General features: G+C 36.6%; 1 protein-coding gene across 27 annotated transcripts in view; it reads left to right on the top strand.

Moving 5' to 3' along the window:
- The window catches only part of NRXN1 (neurexin 1), a 927,325-nt gene that overhangs the window by 364,494 nt on the left and 537,521 nt on the right, over window positions 1–25,310 (top strand). For all 27 annotated transcript variants that reach the window (XM_034427409.3, XM_034427408.3, XM_060692589.2 and 24 more), the window contains one exon: window positions 12,017–12,455. In XM_034427409.3, coding sequence (XP_034283300.1) covers window positions 12,017–12,455 — 439 coding nt within the window. The remainder of the gene's footprint in view (window positions 1–12,016; window positions 12,456–25,310) is intronic.

Below are 25,310 nucleotides of genomic sequence, written 5' to 3'. Positions count from 1 at the left end.
CAAATGATGATGTTTTTACTATTTTGATAAGAATCTTTAAAATCCATTGTATTGTTTGAATTGCATTGTTACTGTTTTATAATTCATTGCCATAGTCCAGTGGGAGTACATCATCCTAGAAATGCTGCAAATATATATTTAAATCTCCTTGCCAGAATGCTGCATATTCAGTTCCCTGATTATAATTCCATTCAGAGCTACATTACATTCAAGACTGACAGTTTTGCACACATCAGTAAATTCCTGAAAAACAATTTATGGTGGCATCTAGAAAACATGGTTCTTTTATGTGAAGGATTTTAGATCATATAATGAGCTATTGGCAAGGAGTGATTTATGCAGGAATTAGAAGGATTTACTGCACGGTAAATGGTCGTTCAAATAGGTCCACAATCTGTTATTTTTTTTTTATTCAGGCATTTCCTCTTTATAAATAATAGATGGATTCCTTCATATTGATCAGAAAGCCAATCACATTAAACAACATTGTTGCATTTCAGTGGTAGAGGCTGAGTATACCATTCAGTATGTGGAATAAAAACATTTCAGAAAGTGAAAAAAAGATTTACCTGGACATGAGATCTTATCTAATATATTGATCTTGAAGAACATAAATCTGAATCTTTTTTTGCATCCCCTTGACCATCATAGGTTAAGCATAACTCTGTAATATATAGAGATTTCATGTAAACTTTAACCATAGCCTGCGACAACAAGATAAAGCTCTTGCCCTGCATTCAGGATTCTGATGCCCAAAATCCTTAGATAAAAAGATCAAGGTTCAAACAATGAGGGGGGGGGCAATATCTGCACCTAAGACAACTCAGCTTGGATCATCAGAGGCATTTAAAAGAAAAAAACTCCTTTTTTTCTTTTAAATGCCTCTGACGATCCAAGCTGAGTTGCCTGATCAGCAGAGGTTTTTTAAAAAAGCCTCTGCTGATCATGCAACTCAGCTGGGATCATCAGAGCCTTTTGAAAGCATTTTTTTACAACCTCTTCACCAAAGAGGTTGTAGAAAAAATGGTTTTAAAAGTAAAAAAAAAAATGGCCACGCCCACCTAGTCACATTAACCCCCCAAGCCACGCCCACAGAACCGGTAGTAACAAATTTTGGATTTCACCGCTGATATATGTTTATTTGTATATTTATATATAAATATTAACTGATATATAGCAGCTTTCTACTGAAAGTTGCCTTGAAGAAACTGGGAGAGGGGGAGAATCAGATATAATTTCTCAAAGCATCTTTATGGATCATCAAATTATTGTGTTTGAAGATAGTGCACTGAATATCTTGAAATTTCATGTCATCTTTAAAAAACTGTTCATGGGTAAATATCATTCACAGAAATTGGTTTTTGATTAGTAAACCAGAAGTATTGATATAACTTTTCACCAATGCTATTTACAAATGCTCTGATGAAAGAAGAAAAGTAAGCCAGTTGCAGTAAATCTTCCACGTAATGGATTTTAGTTTAGCATACCAGGATTTTACTACAATATCAAGTCTTATCTATAATTATGTGAGAGTAAATTGGATTAAATATTCTGGAGTAAGCATATATATCAAAGAGGGGAAAATGACATTGCCATAGGTCTATACTATATGTCACCCAACCAAACAGAGGAAGTAGATGAAATTTTTGCTAGTCAGCTAACTAAAGTATGTAGGAAGCACATCACAATAGTAATGGGGGATTTTAATTACCCAGGCATCAACTGGGAGACAAACTCTGCACCAATTGGAAGATCCAACAGGTTTCTAACAAACCTAGCAGACAACTTTGTTTCCCAAAAAGTAGAGAAGGGAACAATGGGAACAGCCATATTGGGCTTAATTCTCACTAACAGGGATGAAATGATAGAAGGTGTTGAAGCTACAGGAACTTTGGGGGCAAGTGATCATTCAATACTGGAATTCAACATTATGCAAACACAAGTAGTAGAACAAAGTCAAACTTGAGTCTTGGACTTTAAGAAAGCTAATTTCAATAAACTTAGAGGATTCCATGGATGAGAATCCTCAAGGGGAAAACAACTCAAGAAGCTTGGGAAATTTGGAAAAATGAGATTATAAAAGCTCAGTCTAGCACAATACCAATGAAGAAGAAAAATAATAGCTCTCAAAAGAAACCAGCATGGCTGCATAAAGAACTCTCTGACAAATTGAAAGACAAAAAGGACAAGTATAAAAAGTGGAAAGAGGGGCAGATAACTAAGGCAGAATATCAGCAAATAGCCTATAAAGATGAAGTGAGGAAAGCTAAGGCTCACAATGAACAAAGGCTTGCGACAAAAGTAAAAAATAACAAAAAAAGCTTCTTCCAACATGTTAAAAACAAGAAAAAAGTCAAGAAAACAATTGGCCCATTGCTGGGAGAAAGTGACAAAGAAGGTGACAAGCAACAGGGAGAAAGCAGAACTACTTACTGTAACTCGTTTTTTTCATTTGTCTTTACACAAACGGAAAAAACAATCCAACCTATCAAAAACACACTACAAAAAACAGATTAGGAACAAAAGTTAAAATAGGGAAGAAAATGGTAAGTGAAGACCTGTCTACCCTAGACGAGTTCAAATCACCAGGACCAGATGGATTACATCCCAGGGTTCTGAAGGAACTGGCAGATGAGATCTCAGAACCACTGAACTATATCTTTCAAAGATCCTGGAGCATCAGGGAACTGCCAGAGGACTGGAAAAGAGCTGATGTAGTTCCCATCTTCAAAAAAAAGGGGGGGAAATAGATCCAGAAAATTACAGACCTATCAGCCTGATCTCAATACCAGGGAAGATTCTGGAAAAGATAATCAAGCAACGAATCACCAAACACCTAGAAGCAAACCAAGTAATAATCAAAAGCCAACATGGGTTTGTCAAAATCATATCATGCCAGACTAATCTTATTGCATTCTTTGACAAAGTGACAAAATTAGTGGACCAGGGGAATACTGTCAATATAATTTACTTGAACTTCAATAAAGCATTTGACAAAATAGACCATAACCTACTACTAGATAAAGTAGAAAACTGTGGGTTAGACAGCATCACCACCAAATGGATTCATAACTGGCTGACCAACCACACTCAACGTGTAGTCCTCAATGGAACTGCATCTACATGGAGGGAAGTATGCAGTGGAGTACACCAGGTCTCTGTTATAGGCCCAGTGCTCTTCAACATCTTCATCAATGACTTGGATAAGGGGATAGATGGGGAACTCATCAAATTTGCAAATCACACCAAGCTGGCAGGAATAGCCAACACTCCAGAAGATAGGCTCAAGATACAGAAGGATCTTGACAGACTTGAACATTGGGCGCTATCTAACAAAATGAAACTCAACAATGAAAAAAGTAAGGTTCTACATTTAGGGAAGAAAAACAAAATGCACAGGTACCGTATATGTGGTACCTTGCTCAATAGTAGTAACTGTGAGAGGGATCTTGGAGTCCTAGTGGACAACCATTTAAATATGAGCCAGCAGTATGCAGCAGCTGCCAAAAAAGCCAATACAGTTCTGGGCTGCATAAGCAGAGGGATAGAATCAAGGTCATGTGAAGTGTTAATACCACATTATAATGCCTTGGTAAGGCCACACTTGGAATATTGCATTCAGTTTTGGTCACCACGATGTAAAAAAGATATGAAGACTTTAGAAAGAGTGCAGAGAAGAGCAATAAAGCTCTTCTCATTATTCATTATTAGAGCAATAATGATTAGAGGACTGGAGGCTAAAACATATGAAGAACGGTTGCAGGAACTGGGTATGCCTAGATTAATGAAAAGAAGGACTAGGGGAGACATGATAGCAGTGTTCCAATATCTCAGGAGTTGCCACAAAGAAGGAGTCAAACTATTCTTCAAAGCACCTGAGGGTATTACAAGAAGCAATAGGTGGAAACTAATCAAGGAGAGAAGCAATTTAGAACTAAGGAGAAATTTCCTGACAGTTAGAACAAATTAATAAGTGGAACAACTTGCCTCCAGAAGTTGTGAATGCCCCAACACTGGAAATTTTTAAGATGATGTTGGATAACCATTTGTCTGAAGTTGTGTAGGGTTTCCTGCCTGGGCAGGGAGTTGGACTAGAAGACCTCCAAGGTCCCTTCCAACTCTGTTATTCTATTTCCATTTCTAAGTTCTAGTTTCATGGAGTGAAATTAATGAATATATGCAGGGAGGTGTAGATGTTGATTTAATTATAAGTAAATGCCTAAAATAATTTCAAAGAGCATGGCTTGATGCGAACCGGTAGTAAAGGTAAGTAGAACCCACCCCTGGTATACTGTGAATATTCTCTGCAGAATTTCAATAGATGAAGGAAGGAAACATACTTTTTTTGTTATAGAAACAACATATATTGTCTTTACTTAACGCGTCTTCATATAATTAGTTGTAACATATGAGTGTATCATCATAGGCTTTCAACTATGCAGGAAGTTTCACTTCCATAGAAAGCTTCTTAAAATGTTGGTTAATCTCTTGCTTAAAAATATTAAAAAATGGAACAGTTAGTCAAAGGGGCCTATTTGGTTTTGCATTGAACACAGAAGAACACCCTTTTTATTCAAAATAAAAATTCTGATAATAAGCACACCCAAGGCAATAAAATACCTGCATAATTGTTTTATAAGACTAACTTGTGAAAAAAAAATGCTTTGAAAAGTGGCTAACCATGCTTTTATAATTCAGGTTAAAAATGGTTAGATGAATGGGAAGAGTAAAGAGGATAGCAGCACGAACTGAATCAGAGGTGGGTTTCAGCAGGTTCTGACCAGTTCTGGAGAACCAGTAGCGGAAATTTAGTGTAGTTCGGAGAACCGGTAGTAAAAATTCTGACTAGCCCCACCCCCATCCATTCTCTGCCTCCTGAGTCCCAGCTGATTGGGAGGAAATGGGGATTTTGCAGTATCCTTCCCCTGGAGTTTAGGTTTAGGTTTAGGTTTTATTTGATTTGTATACCGCCCTACTCCCGAAGGACTCAGGGCGGTGAACAGCCAACAATAAAATACATAAATACACAAAATTTAAAAACCCGATAAAATCAAATTAAACTTTTTGGCCCAGACAAATTAAAATACCCCAATAATTTAAAAACAGATTAAAATTTACATATTTTAAAAAGGGAAGAGATCAGGCCAAGCCCGCTTGATGGAATAAAAAGGTCTTCACAGCACGGCGGAAGGAACGCAGATCCGGGATCCTCCGTATCTCCGGGGGGAGCTCATTCCAGATGGTTGGTGCCCCCACAGAGAAGGCTCTCCCCCTAGGGGCCGCCAATCGACACTGTTTGGCTGACGGCACCCGGAGGAGTCCCTCTCTATGAGAGCGTACTGGCCGGTGGGAGGCTATTGGTGGTAGTAGGCGGTCCCGTAAATAACGAGGTCCTAAGCCATGGAGCGCTTTAAAGGTGGTAACCAAAACCTTGAAGCGCACCCGGAAGACCACCAGGAGCCAGTGCAGCTCGCGCAGGAGAGGTGTTACATGGGAGCGCCATGTCGCTCCCATTACCACCCGCGCGGCCGCACTCTGCGCCAGTTGGAGCCTCCGGGTGCTCCTCAAGGGGAGCCCCATGTAGAGAGCATTACAATAGTCCAGGCGGGAGGTGACGAGGGCATGAGTGACCGTGCGTAATGAGTCCCGATCCAGAAAGGGACGCAACTGGCGAATCAGGCGGACCTGATAAAAAATCCTCCCAGTCACGGCCGTCAAGTGCTCTTCTAAAGACAGCCGTGAATCCAGGAGGACGCCCAAGTTGCGAGCCCTCTCCGTGGGGGCCAATGATTCGCCCCCAATAGTCAGTGATGGCGTCAACTGGCTATATCGGGACGTCGGAAACCACAGCCACTCGGTCTTGGATGGGTTGAGCCTGAGCCTGTTCCTCCCCATCCAGATCCGTACGGCCTCCAGGCACCGGGACATCACTTCAAGGGCATCGTTGGGGTGGGGTGGTAATGAAGATTTTACAGTATCCTTCCCCTGCCATGCCCACCAAGCCACGCCCACCAAACCACACCCACAGAACTGGTAGTAAAAAATTTTGAAACCCACCACTGAACTGAATGCAAAAGCAATTGGGAAGGTGGTAAGGAGGATGCATTGCATTTGAATCCTGTCTTTTCAGTAGCCCTATTTGGTTGCTGCTCTACTGTTTGGATGTCATCCCAAGCCTTTCCTTGAAAGCCTTTCTTGAAAGTAATTGCAGCTCTACTATTGGACAATAACAAGGATGTACAGAATGACCTGGGGTGAAACACAAGCACAGCAATTGTTATTTAATTGATCAGCTAAAGTAGCATTTTGTCAAAGAAGGTTCTTGTCAAATTCACTTAGCTGCCAAAATATCTTGGCTTGCCAAATGGGGGGAAGAAGTTATTTGCTTCTAAGGCAATAAAATGGTACTGATGATGCTATCTAGTTTGGTAATGAAATGTCTGCAAGAAAACCAAGGATCCACAAGAAAATATACATGGATAACTCAGAGTCACCTCGAACCACAAGATGAGTGGCATATACATTGAATAAATAAATATATAACTACAAAAATAATATAAAACACAATACTTTGTGCATGTGATATTTGCTTCCAGTATATGGTGGTACCTTACAAAACACTAGGACTCAGGAGCAAGATGTATTAAAAGGGAGTCGGTTTGGTCTAGTGCTGTCTGGCTTGGCGGCCCAGTGGGGATAGAGAGGGATAGTTCCTTGCAAGCAGCAGTTGGGTGGCTGCAAGCTTATGCAACTCCATTTGTGTGATTGCCAGGCACGCACATTCTCCGCTTGCTCGAGAGGACCTTTGCGTGTGAGGGCAACTGAGGGGAGCTTTGTGTATGAGGCAATGTAGGCTGGTGACCCCCAGGGGGAGGGCCTTCTCGTTGGGGGCTCCCACCCTCTGGAATCAGTTGCCCCTGGAGATAAGGAGAATCCATGACCTCAATGCCTTCCGTCGTTCCCTTAAAACCAATCTTTTCCAGCAAGCCAGGTTGGCTTAAGAAGAAATTTTTAAATTCTTTTAATCAGTCTGTGATTTCTTAACTTTCGAGCCAAAATTTATATATATTTTTAAATGTTTTTTTAATATTTGTATTCTATGTTTTTTATCTTGGCTGTACACCGCCCTGAGTCCTCAGGGAGAAGGGCGGTATATAAATTGGAAATTAAATTAAATTAAATTAAATGGCAGCTGCTTGCACAAGGGAAGGTCTACATGAGGGCAAGTTGCTACTGCTTGCACTAGGGGAGATTCATGCGTGACTGCAAGCGGCTGCCACTTGCCCAAGGGGAGCTTCGCACTCTGTTTGCACAGCCCAATTTGGAACAGTAGTGGGTCAGAGCCCAGGGGTTGGGGATTCCTGGTCTCATGGTTACAAAACAAGCTAGAAACCAGGACCACAACACCACTAGTTAAAGAAGACAGATAACTAAAGGGAAAAAGTATTAGAAACTTGAAATAGGAGTTGATCTACTGGCTTGTCCTGGAGCCTGACATCATGGGCTTAGAGAGAGTGACTGACCCAAGGTTACCAAGCCAGCTTTCATGCCTAAAGCAGACTTGAACTCACAGTCTGCTGGCGGGGAAGGCAGGTAAGATAAGTGCATTTTAATCACTGCATCAAATTGAACCAGACTACACAATTTATGCTGGCACAAAATCCGGAAAATGCTACTTTTGAGGCATAGCAGAAAAAGACAGTTGCTCTCCTGTGAGCTGAGATGGATAGAAGACTACGTGATGTGTTTCTGCCTTTAAAAAATGTTAATGGCCACCCATGATCTATATGATCAGCAACCTGATCATATAGATCATGGGTGTCAAACTTGCGGCGTCACGTTGCCGTCATGTGTCATTTCATGAAGTTTTTCCACTTTGCAGAGCTGGGATGGGCGTGGCCTGTGTGTGAGACACATCTGACCTGTAGACCACCAGTTTGACAACCCTGATGTAGATCAGATCCTTAGGCACTGAATATAAATACACATAAATAAATCATTACTAGAGTTGGGAGTGGTTCCTCAAACAGACAAGAATATCTTCCCAACACTGCTGATTAAGAGCATTTCTACAGTAACATTTTTAACATTAACGTTCAGTTAACATCTGTACTCTCTTTTGTTCTTTTGGGGATTTTCCTTTGTTTTTTTTTTACATTTTAATAATCTCTTTTTATATGTTTATTGTTTTAATTAGTTATTGTACGCAACCCACAGTTACGTTTTGTGAAATGGGTAACCATGTAAATAAATAAATATTTTTCAACACTTTGGGATTAATTCTGGATCTTATTGAACCCATGATGTCTGTTTTTAGAATTGAGGCAATTCATTTTTGACTCTGCTCTGTTGTATTTCAAATTGCAGCAAAGCTGATAGTTTCTTTTAGCTTACTACATATACAGAATAACAGAGTAGGAAGGGACCTTGGAGGTCTTCTAGTCCAAGCCCCTGCCTAGGCAGGAAACCCTGCACCACTTCAGACTAATGGTTATCCAACATCTTCTTAAAAGTTTCCAGTGTTGGAGCATTCACAACTTCTGGAGGCAAGTTGTTCCACTGATTAATTGTTCTAACTGTCTGGAAATTTCTCCTTAGAGAAATTTCTCCATATGGATGATCTGTTTTCACATTGATGGGAATTTTTGCTTTATCCTGTCCCAAACCTCCTAAATTCAAGCAAGCCATTGTTCCAGCTCCCAAGAACATTCATTTTCCTGTAACTTGTTTAGTGAATATGATTTATCTGCTAATATATATTTATTTTATCTTTTGGGCACATTAAAATTGAGTTACTACTTTTGTAGAGTCTCTGGAGAGTGTACCTAAACTTCTGTTTTATACTATAAAAAATAACTTGAATATGCTGATTATGTTTTATGTTTTATTTGATTTGTATACCGCCCTACTCCCGAAGGACTCAGGGCAGTGAACAACCACAAGATATGTTGTGCTAACATGTTGGTGTCAACTTTGTGATGCTCTGCCCTTAAACTGTCTTTTAGGCCTTCCAGTATTACACCCATTGCCACTGACTCCATCTATCTTATAACTGGTTGCCATCTTCTTTTCATTCTTTTCACCTTTCTCATCATTAGCACCTTCTCTAGGGAGCTAGGTTTTCACATAAAGTAGGATAATTTAAGCCAGGTCATTTATGCTTTGAGTGAGAACTCTGGGTAGATTTGTTCAATGGTCTGTTGTTGGTTTTTTTTTTTTTTTTTTTTTTTTTTTGTTATTGGCTATCCACAATATTATTTTCTAACACCAATGGTCAAAACCATACATATTATTCTTACCCAACTTCTTCAAAAATTCAACTTTTGTCTCCATAGAGTGTCATTGTGAATACAATTTCTTGCAATGTTCTGATCTTTGTAAATATAAATTTACATGAATATGTATGTATATACAGTATATATGTATGCATGCATAAAATCTTACAGCTTGGAATATCTTTTCCAAGAACTTTATGGCTATTCTGCCAAGTGCCCGTCTGCAGGATATTTTGATACTGCTTGTTTTTTTTTCACTGATAATGTTTGATCTGAAAGGAAAAATCTACTCAGTATCATTTCATCCATCATTTCAATATCTTTTCCAATTCAATGGGTGGTTGTAGTTATACCAATTGTCGTTAGTTGGTCTTCTTTATATTTAATTTTAGTCTCATTTGTTCACTATGGTCCTTGACTTTTATTAGTAGAGTTTTAAGCTTCTTTGTATTTTTGGGTTGTTGTCATGAACATAGCACAGATAATTGATGTTTGTCATTAAATTTAAAACCACACTCTCTTCCAAATGAGCTTTCTTAATATATATTCAGCATATAGGTTGAACAAATAAGAGAGAGTATATAGCATTAGCAGCCTTATCTTATTATTTTACTGTATCCATGCATATTTCAACTAATATTTTTAGTTTCCTTAGTGATTATGAGGGAAAGTATCTTCACTATGATTCAATATCCAGAGACACATAGTTTTGTCCCTATAAAAAGAATATTATCTCATCCAGGGATAAAAACCACTATGACTTCCATATTATAAAATGTATCATTCCAGCTTGAAATAGTTACTATAGAGCATAGTTCTCCAGGTTAGTTCTTTGGGAATGTGTTTGAATGCCAACGGTCAGATTTCCCATACTTTCTAAGTGCTGCAATTTCAACAAATGTAAACAAGTATAAAATGGATCATTTTACCATGAAAAACACAACCTTCACCTTTATAGTAATGAGATTTTTGTTCGGAATAACTAAGCAAGACATTGGCCTGTAGTCTCAGTGGACAACTCAATTAGAATGTCAATCCAGTGTGCAACTGACATAAAAATGGAAAAATTCATGTTTGGTATCTTAGAAAGGGAATTGAAAAAGAATAGCATAATGCCATTATATAAACCTATAAGAGGATAGACAGATAGATAAATAGATAGATATATAGATAGACAGATAGATAGATAGATAGATAATGTGTATATATGTGTGTGTGTGTGTGTGTATATGTGTGTATGTATATGTATATATATATGTATATGTATATGTATATACCCTGTTTTCCCAAAAATATGACCTACCCTGAAAGTAAGTCCTAGCTTGATTTTTACACGTGCGCCCAATATAAGCCATACCCCCAAAATAAGTCCTAAATAAGTTCCTGAAGGCCTCTGACAGTGAAAAGGAGGTCAGGAGTGACACGCACAAGTGAGATTAGTCAGTGGATGACATCCCCCGAAAATAAGACCTGGTGCCTTTTTTGGTAGCAAAAAAAAATATAAGACAGGGTCTTATTTTTGGGGAAACACGGTATATGTATGTATATATATGTGTGTATGTATGTGTCTGTATATATGTATGTATGTATGTATATGTGTGTATGTGTACGTGTATGGAGGGGGGGAGACAATTATAATCACTGCATCTTAAAAAGAAAAGTATAAAATATAAAATAGGTCAGTGATGGAATAATTCTCCTGAAAGGAAAGACTACAGAAATCAAGGCCCTTTAGGTTGGACTGAAGGAGAAAAAAGGGAGGCATGATAAAGGTATTTAAAATCACAAGCATTATTTGTTAGATGGATCAAAAGAAATTCTCAGTGTGTTAGAACTGAAAGTCATCCATTGAAACAAAACATAGTGAAATTCAGGACATGTGGTCAATGGATACCCCCCAATAGCTACTAATATGAATGGTTGTTTATAGGAGTACATATTAACCATAAAATATATTTTAAGTTAGAATAAACATTTGCATTTTGGAAGTTCTGATGAACAGTTTTCTTTTAGCTGTAGACTTGGGGAGGGGGGACTAATATTTTGAATGTTTTGAATTTTGGCTAAAATAACATTTTAGGGGTGCTAAGAAATTTTTTACAGATGAATGGTTCCAGGCTGGGATAAAACAACCCAAATTCAAACTGGAAAGTTTAAGTATAGAAATTAAGAGGATATCTTTAAATTATTCAACCATTAATTGATATTATTTTTGTCATTGTCATTTTTTCCTAGAGTGTATTTATGTCTTAAGGAGGAATTGCCATGTATATGTATAGATGTGATATTGTGTCATGGAACATCTACTACTATTATATTGGCATATTATTCCATATTGAATAAGAAGTTGTAATCTTTTATAGAGAGATTGGATAAAGAACTAAAGCCCCAGCCCACAGATGCATTTAGCTATTGTTTTAGTTCAATACCTAATAAAGAGAACTGGATGGACCAAAATTTCATTAAGGTGGTACTTTGTTTTTAGCTGAAGAAATGACAAAACGAAGGAAATTTTGTTGTAATTTAATTTTCAGAATTTAAACTGCAGAGTGAGTTCCAATCAGAGATGAAATTCAGGTTCAGAGAAAAAGAGAGACATGCTCTAATTTATGTATTTTTTTAAAAAAATGTGTTATTTAACCTCATAACATGAAACATTATAAAATGTAAGGATGTAATTAATATTCAAACTGATTTATACAGTTTAATTCATTCTGGTAATTACTGTGCTTTGCTTGTAGGTTGTTTATAAAAACAATGATGTAAGACTAGAATTGTCTCGACTGGCCAAACAAGGAGATCCTAAGATGAAGATCCATGGTGTCGTGGCATTTAAGTGTGAAAATGTGGCAACCTTGGATCCAATCACTTTTGAAACACCAGAATCCTTTATTTCTTTGCCTAAATGGAATGCCAAAAAAACAGGCTCAATATCCTTTGACTTTCGCACTACTGAGCCCAATGGGCTGATTCTCTTCAGCCACGGCAAACCACGACATCAGAAAGATGCAAAACATCCACAAATGGTTAAAGTTGACTTCTTTGCCATTGAAATGCTTGATGGGCACCTCTACCTGCTTTTAGACATGGGATCTGGAACAATTAAAATAAAAGCTTTGCAGAAAAAGGTGAATGATGGAGAGTGGTACCATGTTGACTTTCAAAGAGACGGACGATCTGGTAAGTTTTGACAAAAATGCTCATGAACTTTAAATCCTTCAAAGTATAAAAAATACAAGAGAAAAATGTGTATTCAGTATTATTCTAGAACAACAAAGCAATTTATATTTTGAAATATTTAATTAGTATTTTGAATGGTCTTCCTGAATAAATTGGAAAGTTTGAACAGTACTCAGCAGATAATAAAATGATGCTTATTTTGTGAGTATTTTCAGTAATTATTAGGAAACGTAATTCTCATATACTGCCCCAACACAAAAGAGTTATGGAGAATAATATAAAAATAATAAAAATAACAACAACATAAAAGACCTGTGAACTATTAGTATCCTTTACATCACACATAAAATGATTCCATTTTTCTTCAGGTACAGAATTGATGCATTAGTAGTTGTACACTACTCATATTTTTTTTTCAAAAAACTTAACTTTGTTGAAAAATAAATGATCAATGAACAATTGGCACTGACTGATTCATAATGCATCAAGGAAATGCATCTATATATGAATAAAACATTAGAAAACATCATTGGTGTAATTGTATGTATCATAAAATACAGTTACATTTTGATTTCTGTTAGTTGTACTATTAAGTTCTTCATATATTGTATGGATTAATCTCTGCTGAGGAAAAAAGAATCAATTCAGAGTTAAATCAGATTTTCATGGGAATAGTTTTCCTCAACAAAATATTGCATTATCAGATGTGCACAATTTATTTTGTGGAATTCTTCTACTAAAATATAACCAGTAAAAATAAAATAGCACATAAATTTTACATCTAGGCTTTCCACACTTCTTGGTGTATCAGTTTTCTAGGGAAGAAAAAGGTACAACTGGAGAAATGCTAATATATGGATATGGTTTGTTTATGGTGTGGCTGTGTAACTTGTTTGATTCCAAGCAACTGGACAAATGCTGTTAATATTCTCTTTTACTAAGAGAAAGTAATCAATAAATAGGAAACACTCCATATTAAGTGTGGCTGGGAAGCTGCTTGGAAGAATTTTCAGTAAAATGATGACAATGAGCAAAACTTAGGAAAACCAGTGTAATTTCATGCCACACAGGAGGTGCACAGATAGAATTTTAGTTCTTCAGCAAGACAATGAGAAATACATGAATATGAAAGAAGGTTTACTGCATATTTGTAGGTTTAGAGTAAGTACGTTATAAAGTGAATAGGCTTGAATTATGAAGCTTTTTGTATGAATATGGAGTTGAAGGCTGGTTGCAAAAGACAATCACTGAAATATATAGAAGAAAGCAATGAGTGAAAATAAATGGAATGCTTAGTGAATATTTCATTATTGATCAAGGTATAAGAAACAATTTTGTGGTTGTTCAATACATTTAACATTTAGATACATTGGTTTTTTTAATGAATTTATGGATAATGTGTAAGGGATGCTTGTGGTGATATTAGAAGTGTGTTGGTTGGGAGTATGGATGTATATACATATTTGTATGCAGAATAAACTGAGAACAAAAAATATGGTTAATATTTGGTTGTATGATGGAATAAGGATCTGAAAAGTAGTTATTAAAAATTAAAGCAAAAAGTGAGTGAAGAATTATAAATTATATATAAATTTTGGGAAAAAAAACAAAGATAGGTGAAATATGTGCACTTCAAGGTCTTGATTACCACCTTTAGAGCGCTCCCTGGCTTAGGACCGGGGTATCTACGAGACCGCCTTCTGCCACCAATAGCCTCTCACCGACCAGTACGCTCCCATAGAGAGGGTCTTCTCAGAGTGCCGTCAGTCAAACAATGTAGACTGGCGGGCCCCAGGGGGAGAGCCTTCTCTGTGGGGGCACCTGCCATCTGGAACGAGCTCCCCCCAGAGATACGGAGGATCCCAGATCTGCACACTTTTCACCGCGCCCTCGAAACATTCTTATTCCAGCAGGCTGGTCTGGCCTAACCTCCCTTTTAATTGTTTTTAAATTGGTTTTATAATTGGGGTGTTTTAAATCTGGCCAATGTATTTAATGTATTTTAAAGGGTTTTTAACATTTGTATTATGTATATTTTACTTTCTGGCTGTTCACCACCCTGAGTCCTTCGGGAGTAAGGCGGTATATAAATTTAATTATAAATAAATAAATAAATAAATAAAAATATTGTTCCTTACAGATAAAGCCTTTATTTATTAAGTGTACCTTGGATTCAACTTTGACATGAAACTAAAAGGAACTTATCATATTGCAAGGAATGTTCTATTATACTATAGAATTTAAGCCACCCAGAATCATTTAGTTGAATTCGGTAGCTACAGAAATTGATTGATTGATTAATGGAATGAATGAATGAATGAATGAATGAATGAATGAATGAATGAATGTTATTTATCATAATGTCTATAGGTTCTGCCTGTGGTAAATAATAAGATTTTCACATATCTTAGAGAAATGTTTCTTAAAGAGGAGAAATGATACATAAATGCTAAGGTACGATAGAATTGCAAAAACAAATACATGTAAGAAGAGTGAAAGAATTGAGATGAATAGAAGATCAGGAAAGTTGTAGTTGAATGAAGTTGATGAGATCCTGGAAAAGACAGCTCAGAAGTGTTTTTTTTTTTTTTAAAGACAATATATAAAGCACTCTATAGATGTAGTGGAAGCCAAAATGGTTTGCAAAAATAATTAAGTTAAGGAGATATATAATGAATTGTGTTAAAGTAAGTCTTCCTATTTCTTATTCCCTTTTCTACTACATAAAACTTCTTATCCTGGAAGAGAATAGTGTAGTAGCTATGGATGTGTATATGTTTAAACTTTCATGTTCACTGAAAATTACTTTCAAGGGCTGCTATTTAACTTCCTAAGGAAAAGATACTAGCTTCTTGGGTTATATTCTTCTACTTTTACTTGATTTTTATTTTTTAGAGTGTAAAGACAAAGCCTATATTATATTTCAGTTTATGAGTGTCAGGAAATTTTAGTCATTTTATTAAAAAACAGTAAAAACAAAAAAAAATACCATATTTACAGACTTCAGGAATTGCTCACTGCTGATTTCCCTATGCAAAATCTCAGGAGCAAAGATATTGTTTTCTGCTAACATGAAATGTCAGAAGGAGGAGATGGAGGAGGGGGGGAGGAGGAGGAGGAGGAGGAGGAGGAGGAGGGGAAGAGGAGGAAGAAGAAGAAAACACCATTGCCTTGTTCAGGTTCTGCATCAACAAAAACTGCAAAAAGAAAAAAAAACCATACAAAAACTCAGAAATTTGACACTGTGTAGCTGGTCCAATGAGCAAGATAAGGCAAAACTGATAAAACATTTACTACTTAAATAGTCTTTTAAATACTTAAAGCTAGCATTTCTCTTGCAGGACCTTAAGTGGTCTCAATGACACTGCAAGTGAAACAAATAGAAAGCAGCAAATAAAAAACAGCACCATAGGAAATTTGTTCCAAAAGAGTTATCAATTTGAACCGTCATGTGGAAGTAACTTTATTGAGATGAAACTTTTATTGGACCAGATATAAAAGATCTGATTTAACTTGACATTGGTCCACAAAATACTACATTCCATAAAAATGTAGAAAGTTATAAGATTGTGTGTATGGATTTTAGTGTTACCTTTTTGGGGGAAATAATAGGCAGCCTTATCAGGATCATAGATGTTAGTATATATTATTTTCCAATGTACACATTATTTAAAAGTAATATTAAAAGGGCTTATTTTTTTAAGTCTTCAGCTTATCTCACCATTGACTGGCTTTCCAGCCGAAGTGCAAAACAAGAAATACATGGAAATGTTAGAAATCAATTTTGTTTTCATCTCACTGCAGTTATTTTGCTTGAATCTGAAACTACAGGTAATTGGAAATAGTTTCTCTGAACAAGTTAGGATTAAACCAGATTGGTTACAAGAAACTTAATTTGTTTCAGATGAAGCAACAAAGTGCAGTTAGTCACAAATGGAAACATGCTCAGCATCCTATCTTCATTTCAGTAGTGGGTTCCACTTACCTTTGCTACCGGTTCGGAACTGGGGCGAACCAGTAGAAACCCACCACTGCTTCATTTACAACTTGTAAGCTGTTTAGTGACTGATTCTACCAGTGTAGTAAGGAAAAGGACGCTACTCAGCAGCCAAAGTAAGCCATCCCTCCCCTTCTTGCTTCTGTTGCAGTACAGTGGTAGATAGTGGAAATGCTAATGACTGTCAGATGAGCAATTGAAGAGGGACAATTCAGACAAAAGTGGCATCTTAACAGAGCTGATACTGTCCCTATTTCCTTTCATTTCCTCTGCTATTGCCTGATGTAATGTTGCTGCCAAGTCTCAGTTTTACAAAGCAGACTTGTTAAAATGAAATTGCTGAGATAATGAATATAATTGAAGAGGCTCATTAACTCATACCTATGGGAAATGTTTGTCTGTTGCTACAGTGCCAACCTTGCAGGTAAAGCAGAGAGGAGGAGGTGAGAAAGTAAGAGGCTGGAAATCCCACAAAAGCATTCGGCAAAGCTTTGCTGTCTGTGCCTTTTGCAACCTGTCAAAATAGCAGTAACAATTATGTTATGAGGCTACTTGAGCACTTCAATGTTTTGTTCAACTCTTCAGAATGTGAAAAGAAAAAGGAAGGGAGCCCTTCACAAGGGTTTCCTTAACCAGGCTGCTATTCAAACATCTGGAAAATCATGATTGTGTTTTTGAATCAGACAAGAAATTCAATATGGTCAAATTCTACTTCCACATACCAGTGTAAATCAGACTATATAAACAGTTTGTTTTCACTGCTAAGCCTACATTTAACAGCTAAAATGTCATTGAATTTTTGAATTAAAACCTGAATTCCAGTTTAAGTGCTAGAAATTATAGGGTGGAAGGAGGCTCATGCCTTTTTTTCCCTGAGTATATAATTAGAGGCTTGGAATAATCACAGTCTCAATCAGAGTAGCATTTTCCAGATATCCATTTCATTGTTGGAAGTATTTCTTTCCTTTTCTCTATTCCCTTATGCAATCTAGGAGGGGTTTTTTTTTTATGTCTCTCTGTGTGTGTATGTGTCTATAAGTCTATATGATACTTTCCAATTTATTCAAGTACTTTTCACATTATTCCTGATTCATAGAACCCAGTGGTGGGATTCAAATTTTTTTACTACCGGTTTTGTGGGCGTGGCTTGGTGGCATGGCTTGGTGGGCGTGGCTTGGTGAGCACGGCAGGGGAAGGATACTACAAAATCCCTATTTTCTCCCAATCAGTTGGGACTCAGGAGGCAGAGAATCGATGGGGGTGGGCCAGTCGGGGGTGGGCCAGTCAGAGGTGGTATTTGCCGGTTCTCCGAACTACTCAAAATTTCTTCTACCGGTTCTCCAGAACTGGTCAGAACCTGCTGAATACCACCTCTGATAGAACCCCAAGAAATAGGGGATAGGTGCCCTAACTAAATATAAACAATAAAAAAAAACTTAAGTGATGACCAATCATCATAATGACAAAACAAATAAAACACCAGGTTTTCACTCCTTGGGAGTCAGTTCCCTCTGTGGGTTGAAGTCTGTTATGCCTTGCAAGTATTTACCCATAGTAAGTATGTTTAAAATTTGGGACTATCAAGGTTTTCTTCCAGACATTCTTTCATGGATGAGTAGTTGCAGAGTTGTCCACATTTTAAAATCAGAAATAGGATCACCTACCATGACATCCCAAAAATGTTGCTCCATCTCCATCATTCAGAGAGAGAGAGAGAGAGAGAGAGAGAGAGAGAGAGAGAGAGAGAGAGAGAGAGAATATGAACCTGCTAGTGTGTTATTTGTATTAACACAAATAAAACACTAGCAGATTCTTCCAAACCTACCCCTGCTCTCATGCTTTTCTTTTCTTTCTGAGCAATGCAAAATATCTATGGAAGATAAATGGCTATTTCAATTTTCAAACCACCTGTTCAGATCAGAGTCCTGCTGAGTTCATTGAAGTTTATTTCTAAGTAAAGGATAGTAGGATTGCAATATTCTTAAACAGAATTTAGCAACAGAAACAGTAACAAACAATTGATTGCATTTGCAATTTGGAAGCAATTTCTGAAAAAAGTATATTTGGAAAAACCTTTATTTCACCTCCCGTTGTAACTATTGTTTATAATGCATAAATAAAACACAATCAGGAACAGCAGCCTATTTCTGCACATATCAGAACTTCACTAGAGATAGCTAGGTTCACTCATGAATATCTGCTTTATTCCTAACCACTGCTCAAATACAGGTAGTCCTTCACTTACAACAGTTCATTTAGTGACCATTCAAAGTTACAATGTACTGAAAAAATGATTTATGGCTGTTTTTCACAGTTATGACCTTTTCAGCATCCCCATGATCATGTGATGAAAACTCAGATGCTTGACAACTGTTTCATACTTAAGGCCGCTGTTGTGTCCCAAGGTCACGTGATCCCCTTTTGCAACCTTCTGACAATCAAAGTCAATGGGGAATCCAGATTCATGTAACAACCAGATTGCTAACTCTGGTGATTCAATTAATGGTAGCAAGAAAGTTCGTAAAATGGGGCAAAACTCACTTAGGAACAGAAATGTTGGGCTCAATTGTGGTGGTAAGTTGAGGACTACCTGTAATAAACTCAATTCAAAAGGAATAGCTATTCCTAAACTGAGAATGGGAGGCAATGGCTAATGATAACTGACTAACTCTTCCCCTCATCCCAATAAGGTGTTTAGAAGGCAGAACTTCCTAAATACTAGAACATCGATCTCTTCTGGATGTTGATGTTGGGGGAGAGATTAACAAAGACATAATGACCATCTGTTTATTGAGAGGCAGGAAATTTGAAGGGATGAATGTGTAAGAGGAAGATAAACTGAAATCACTACAGAAAAGGGCCTCCTATCCCCAGCCTTTTCTGCCATTTCAGAAGGATAAATTATATCAAATGTCATTGACAGGACCAGAAGGCCATACTTCCTTTATCTGGGTCCTAAAGAACATCATCTTCCAGACCATCTAGTGTCATTTCTGTCAGAAGCCCAGAAATGAATTGTTAATGGAAGTAGCAGCTTCATTCAAATTTGCTGTAATGTATGTCTCACAACCTTCTTCAACATTTTGAAATTGCCAAGTTGGAGATAAGGCAGAAATTACCTAGAATAGCCAGTTCAGGAGGCAACTTCCAAAGTAACTTGGGACTGTCTTCCCAGAATAGGAACTGCCTCTCCTATACAATCAACTTGGGAAACGATTCTCAACTTCCCTTCACTTCAAAATATTACGGTAAATAGGACCCAGGACGGACAACTCTTTTATAGCTGGCTCAGTTTATTTATTTACTTTTAATTCATTTGGTTTTTTTACCCCACCTTTATTACTTTATAAGTAACTCAAGGCAGCAAATATTCCTTCCTCCTCCTATTTTCCCCACAACAACAACAACAATCCTGTGATGTGAATTGAATTTAGAATGAATGACTGCTATAAAGTCACCCAACCAGCTTTTGTTTATTAATCAAAATTGTATAGCTGCTCATCTTACTAAAAGTAACTCTGGGAAGCATACAACGATCATTTCAGATGTTACTGTATGCTACCTTCTCTGCTGAATGATGTTAGGAATCAGTTGTGCAGCAAATAAATGCATTTATTGTTATCAAGACAGTTTGTCCTTAATGGCTTGCCGATGATAATGCTCCACTATTGGAAAAGTGGGCATTAAATATCCAGAAAAAACTCCCCAGGGAGAAAACAGATAATATAAGATAAACCTAAAGAGAGCAATATGAATTTACTGCATCTGTGCTCAAAAATCTGGATTGCCATTAGATGTAAAAGACAGAGAAAACTGCCATTTAGATTTAGTATACCTAACTGCAACTGTTTATTGATTTCAAATCTCAGTTTTAAGTTTCAGATCATTTATTGATTTCATTTGTTTGGAATTCTATAATTTTTGCTCTGAGGACACTTAAAAACATGGTGATCCTGTGAAATTTGTGATGATTACAAATGCAGATGAAATTTTGACAAAACCCATAACCTGGTGAAAGAAGTTATACACTGGTACAAGTTTGTTGTTGTTGTTGTTGTTGTTGTTGTTGTTGTTGTTGTTTTTGGCAATACCAATTAAATGCAGCAGTAATTTTTTTAAAAAAGGTAAATGTTTAGATTCAGTATAAGGCAGTTAATTTTGCCTAGATACAATTTATAAAAGTATATGTCACTTCTCTCCCTCAAATTATGGTGCTGGAGAAGCCTCTTGAGAGTCCCTTAGACTGCAAAGAGATCACATCAGTCAATCCTGAAGGAAATAAACCCTGACCTAACGAGAAAAGAGAACTCATTGGCAAAGACCCTGATGTTGGGAAAGGAGAAGGGATGGCAGAGGATGTGATGGTTAGATAGCGTTATTAATTCAATGAAAGTAAATTTGAGCAAACTCCGAGAAACAATGGAGAACTGGGGGATCGGGGGGGGGGGGGACCGGCATGCTATGGTCCATGGGGTTACAAAGAGTCGGACACTACTTAGCGACTAAACAACTTTTCCTCAAAGCCTTAGGCATGGCTACGCAAACCCCCGAAGTTCCTTGGAAAATATAAAAAAGTACTCAGATTAACTATATTGCTTTAATTTTAAAGTAAATCAAATGTTTCTATTCTGATCCCAACAATTTGTTTGTCTTGGCTTCACCTCTTTTTTTGTAGCGCATCCCCTAATATAGCATTCAAAGATCAAATGTAGTCCTAAGCCTAAAAAAATAAAAGTATGTTCTGATATACAAGACCTTGTCCCAGATGAATTGCTAGTCCCAGAAAATAATTAATGAGAACTGCATTTTACTGCTGAGCACTTTCTCAGAGCTTAAAAGGACCACTAAGAGCTTTTGATTAACCTGTTGTGCTTTCCCTTTTGTCCTTTAGCACTGCACTGCATTTCTTGCTTTTACATTTTTTCTGGCACTCCCAGAATCCATTATTGATCAAACTCCAGGAGAGCAAGAATAATATGCATGGTGTTATATCTGCATTCTGCAAAATGTTGTGATATGATCCACTAGTAGAGATAGATGCACAAACACAGACACAGACACAGACATCTACATTAAAAGCACGCACAAAAAGTCATCACCCTTATGTCTAACTAAGTATAGATTTTAGATTTCAAAGAGAACTTTAAATTAGTTTATATTCCATTAAAGAAGCATGGTAAATGTTTCCAAGGCTTAAGCTTCCTCCCGTCTAAATGTAGGAACAGAAGAAAGATTGTTGTTTTACTATTAACAGATCCACAAACAATAGACAACTAAATTGTTTCCTGGTAACCATCTCAGTGTGATTATGATGTAGATGGATAAAGGTTTTGAATTATGTATTACTGAGCTGTTACCCTTTGACCCTTTCACATGCAGTATTTGCTCCAATCAGGTACTTGTGAAATGTTGTGGTCTTTTCTCTTTTCTTTTTTCTGATAAGGTAAATCTTTGGTGTAGTCTCCATTTCTGCTGACTTCATAGACACTTCGGTGTATTTTTCTTGGCAACAATGCAGAAGTGGTCCTTGATTACTAATAGGTTGTTTCCCATTATGCTTCTGGTATTTCCTGGAGGCCTCCCATCCAAGCACTAGCCAAGCCTAACTTTACTTAAGTTTTCAGTTTAGACAAGATCAGTGAAGTATTGCTCCTGTTACCTAGTACTTTAAGTAGATGAGCTGAGACTGCAACATTTCCTTTTACTCTTCAGGGCTTTTAGACTCCCTTTCCCCCACCCCCACCCCCCCACACTAACTTTTGTTTTTCTCTGCCTCGCTACCTTCTGGCTTCAATTAAGCCATAACTTTCTCCTTACTTCTACCCACCCACCCCATATATTTCTATTTGGTTGTAGCTGTTGGGAAAGCATCTGTTGCAAAAGGATGGTATTTTGCCATAATCACAGATTTGTATGAGAAATAATAAGCAAAAATAGTGATACTTTGATAAGTAGCTTTTTTTTCTTACACCAATTTTGTTTGCTTGTTTTATTCAAAGTGGCCAAATAAACACATTTCATCATACAGGTAATACTTGACTTACAACCATTCATTTTGTTGACTGTTCGAAGTTGCAAGGTGCTGAAAAAAGTGAAAACAGATTCTTGCACTTATGACTGTTGCAACATCTCCATGATCATATGATTGCTATCTGAGTGTTTGGCAACCAGCTTGCATTTATGATGGTTGCAGTGTCCTAGGATCACATAATTGCCATTGTAACTTTCCCAGCCAGCTTCTGACAAGCAAAGTCAATGAAGAAGCTGGCAAGGAATGTAGCAAGTTATGGTCACATGATGCCTCATTTAATAGCTGCACGGTTTAACACTGAATTTTCCAGTCCAGTTAGGGCCATAAGTCAAGAACTACTTGTATTTTGAAAGCACAGGGGAAGGGATACTAGAAATTATTGTTTCCCTTCTATGTGAGATATAGATGGGGAGATGCTGACTACTCCAAGAGTGGCTGTAGCTTAAGGCACTAAATTGACTGAATGATGATTTTTGCACTCTCCAATTTATGGGCAGGAGGGAAAAATAATTGCCTCATAGTATTCTCTGTCTCTTCTTACCATTTTAAAGTTGGCAGAAATGAAAATGAGTTTACAGAAGGTCTCTAACACTTTAGCAGGATTATGAAATGAATATGGAATTATATGGAACGTGCCTTTTATATATTAAAAGTGCCTATTTATATATAGAATTATATTGTATTTCATGGTTCATGGCTAAAACTCAGACTTTTTCTAGGAGAATGAAAAAGAGCTGGAGACAAATGGCTTTCAAAATTCTCCATCAAATTTGTAGGCAATGAAATTAGATCAGTGATTCTTCAGGGAAAGAAGAATTCTCCAATTTCTCAGGAGGCAGAGATCTATAATGGAAGAAGAAATTTCCCTCAGACCATTGGAGATGTGATTGCACAAGAAAAGGCAGGACTTAACACACTCTGACTCCAGAATCTCATATCTAATAAGTACAAGGACACCATTCTCCAGATATGAAGATTTCTCCACAATTTTCCTTTGCGTCAATTTTTAAAGCAACTTTTGCTTTCTCAGATAAAATAATAATGTCTAGGAAAAAATGGTGTGTGTGTGTGTGTATTAGCATGAAGAAGGTTTGCATACAGGATATAAAAGACCTATTGGAAGAAAGCTCCAGCTGGCAGTACTGTATTATATAATTAACAATCTCAGTTATTGTCTGATCTATGTTTAAACACTAGGACGAATCTGAGTTAAAATATATATTTTGAAAATTTAGATCCTGCTTCTTTCATTTTTTTTCTACTTTGTAAACAATTTTGTATGTGTTTGGCATAGTTTGCTGGCAAGAATATAGTGCTAATCAACAGTTCAATTCTACTGCAGCCTTATGCATATCTCCTCAGAAACTACAGCCTGTTTTGTTCAGAAGTTTACTTTTAGGAAAGCAAATTTTTGAAATCCTGCCTATACAATTGAAAATATTTAAGTTTGCAATTTTGATTTAGGGAAATGTTCCAAAGTTTAGATTTGAATAAATTGGGTAGAGTAACTAACTTTTTTTGCAGCATGGTTACTCTGACCTAAAGCATAACTTTAAACAAATATCCTTCAACTGACACTGCTATTATTTATGAAACTTTGATGAAAATGAAACTCTTCAAATAATTAAAAAAAAGTTTAGGGGAAAGGAGTTTGATCCATTCAGATATCTCATTTTTTATCAGGTCTTATTTGTCTCAGTATTTTAGGAGGAGCAGTCTGTGTCACAAATGTTAAATAACTAAAATAACAGATTATGATGGTTCTAAATGGCAATGTCAGTCAAAGATTGTTCATCTACTGCTGCTCCATGTACCCCAAGAACAGGACAAATAAATTATGCAAATGTGCTTAGAGCAGAAGAATACTTAGTCTAAATTTATATTTAATGTTTAAGATCAAATTATTTCAATATAAGAAACAGCTGGAAACTCTCTGATCATGTTTTGATCCAAGCACTGTTTTCCTCTCTCATGTATCTTGAAAATAACAGCGGAGGCCCTGGTTTGGTTACCATCTGATAAGGCAGAGCAAATTGTGGGTTCCTCAATTGACTTTCCATAGTGTCCTTTTTTCAAACTCAGACTAGTTACTTTTTAAGTTGTTTTTAATTAATCTGGATTGTTCTTCGGTGCCATTTTTCATTCAAATTACGTAGTAGTGGAAACATTTCACTACTATGATATGTAGTTCTTCAAACATATGAGGAAACATTCACTTCATTTTTCTGCTATTATTTTTTTATATCTGTTTTATTTTTTGTTTTCAATTTCATAAAATTACGGTCACCCATTACTAAAAATAATCTGGAGAAAAAGTTCTCCGGTTATAATTTTTGTTTCCTAGTCACATGGTATTTGTATTCATGCATTGACTGACTGACTGACTGACTGACTGACTGACTGACTGATTGATTAATGTTCTTACTTCTTAGAAGAAAAAAGAACCAAGTATGGTGCTAGCTTGGTACAAAATGTGCCATCTTGATACTAATGAATACAGATGATCAAATTATATGCTATAGAGGAATTAAATTGGTTTCATCACACAATCTTGTGTAGTATCTACCATGTTAGAAAATCAATATACCCTCTTGCAAATATATTGTAGAAAATTGCCTTGTTTTTATCAGCAAATGAAACAAATGAACATAGAACTATAATTCATTCCACATGATTAATTCTTGTAATAACAATTGAATGAGTTATTTCTATTCCTTTTTAAAATAATTTATTCAAGTTTCCATTTTTCTCCAAATAAATGCATGTGGCCTTAAAAAAATTTATTATAATTACTGGGGCGGGGAAATGATTTTCACTGGGAAACAGA

Source organism: Pantherophis guttatus, chromosome 1, assembly GCF_059756535.1.
Source record: "Pantherophis guttatus breed Tessera chromosome 1, ASM5975653v1, whole genome shotgun sequence".
NCBI classification, from domain to species: domain Eukaryota; kingdom Metazoa; phylum Chordata; class Lepidosauria; order Squamata; family Colubridae; genus Pantherophis; species Pantherophis guttatus.
The sequence above is the reverse complement of the archived record's forward strand: the minus strand, read 5'-3'. Positions and strand labels throughout refer to the sequence as shown.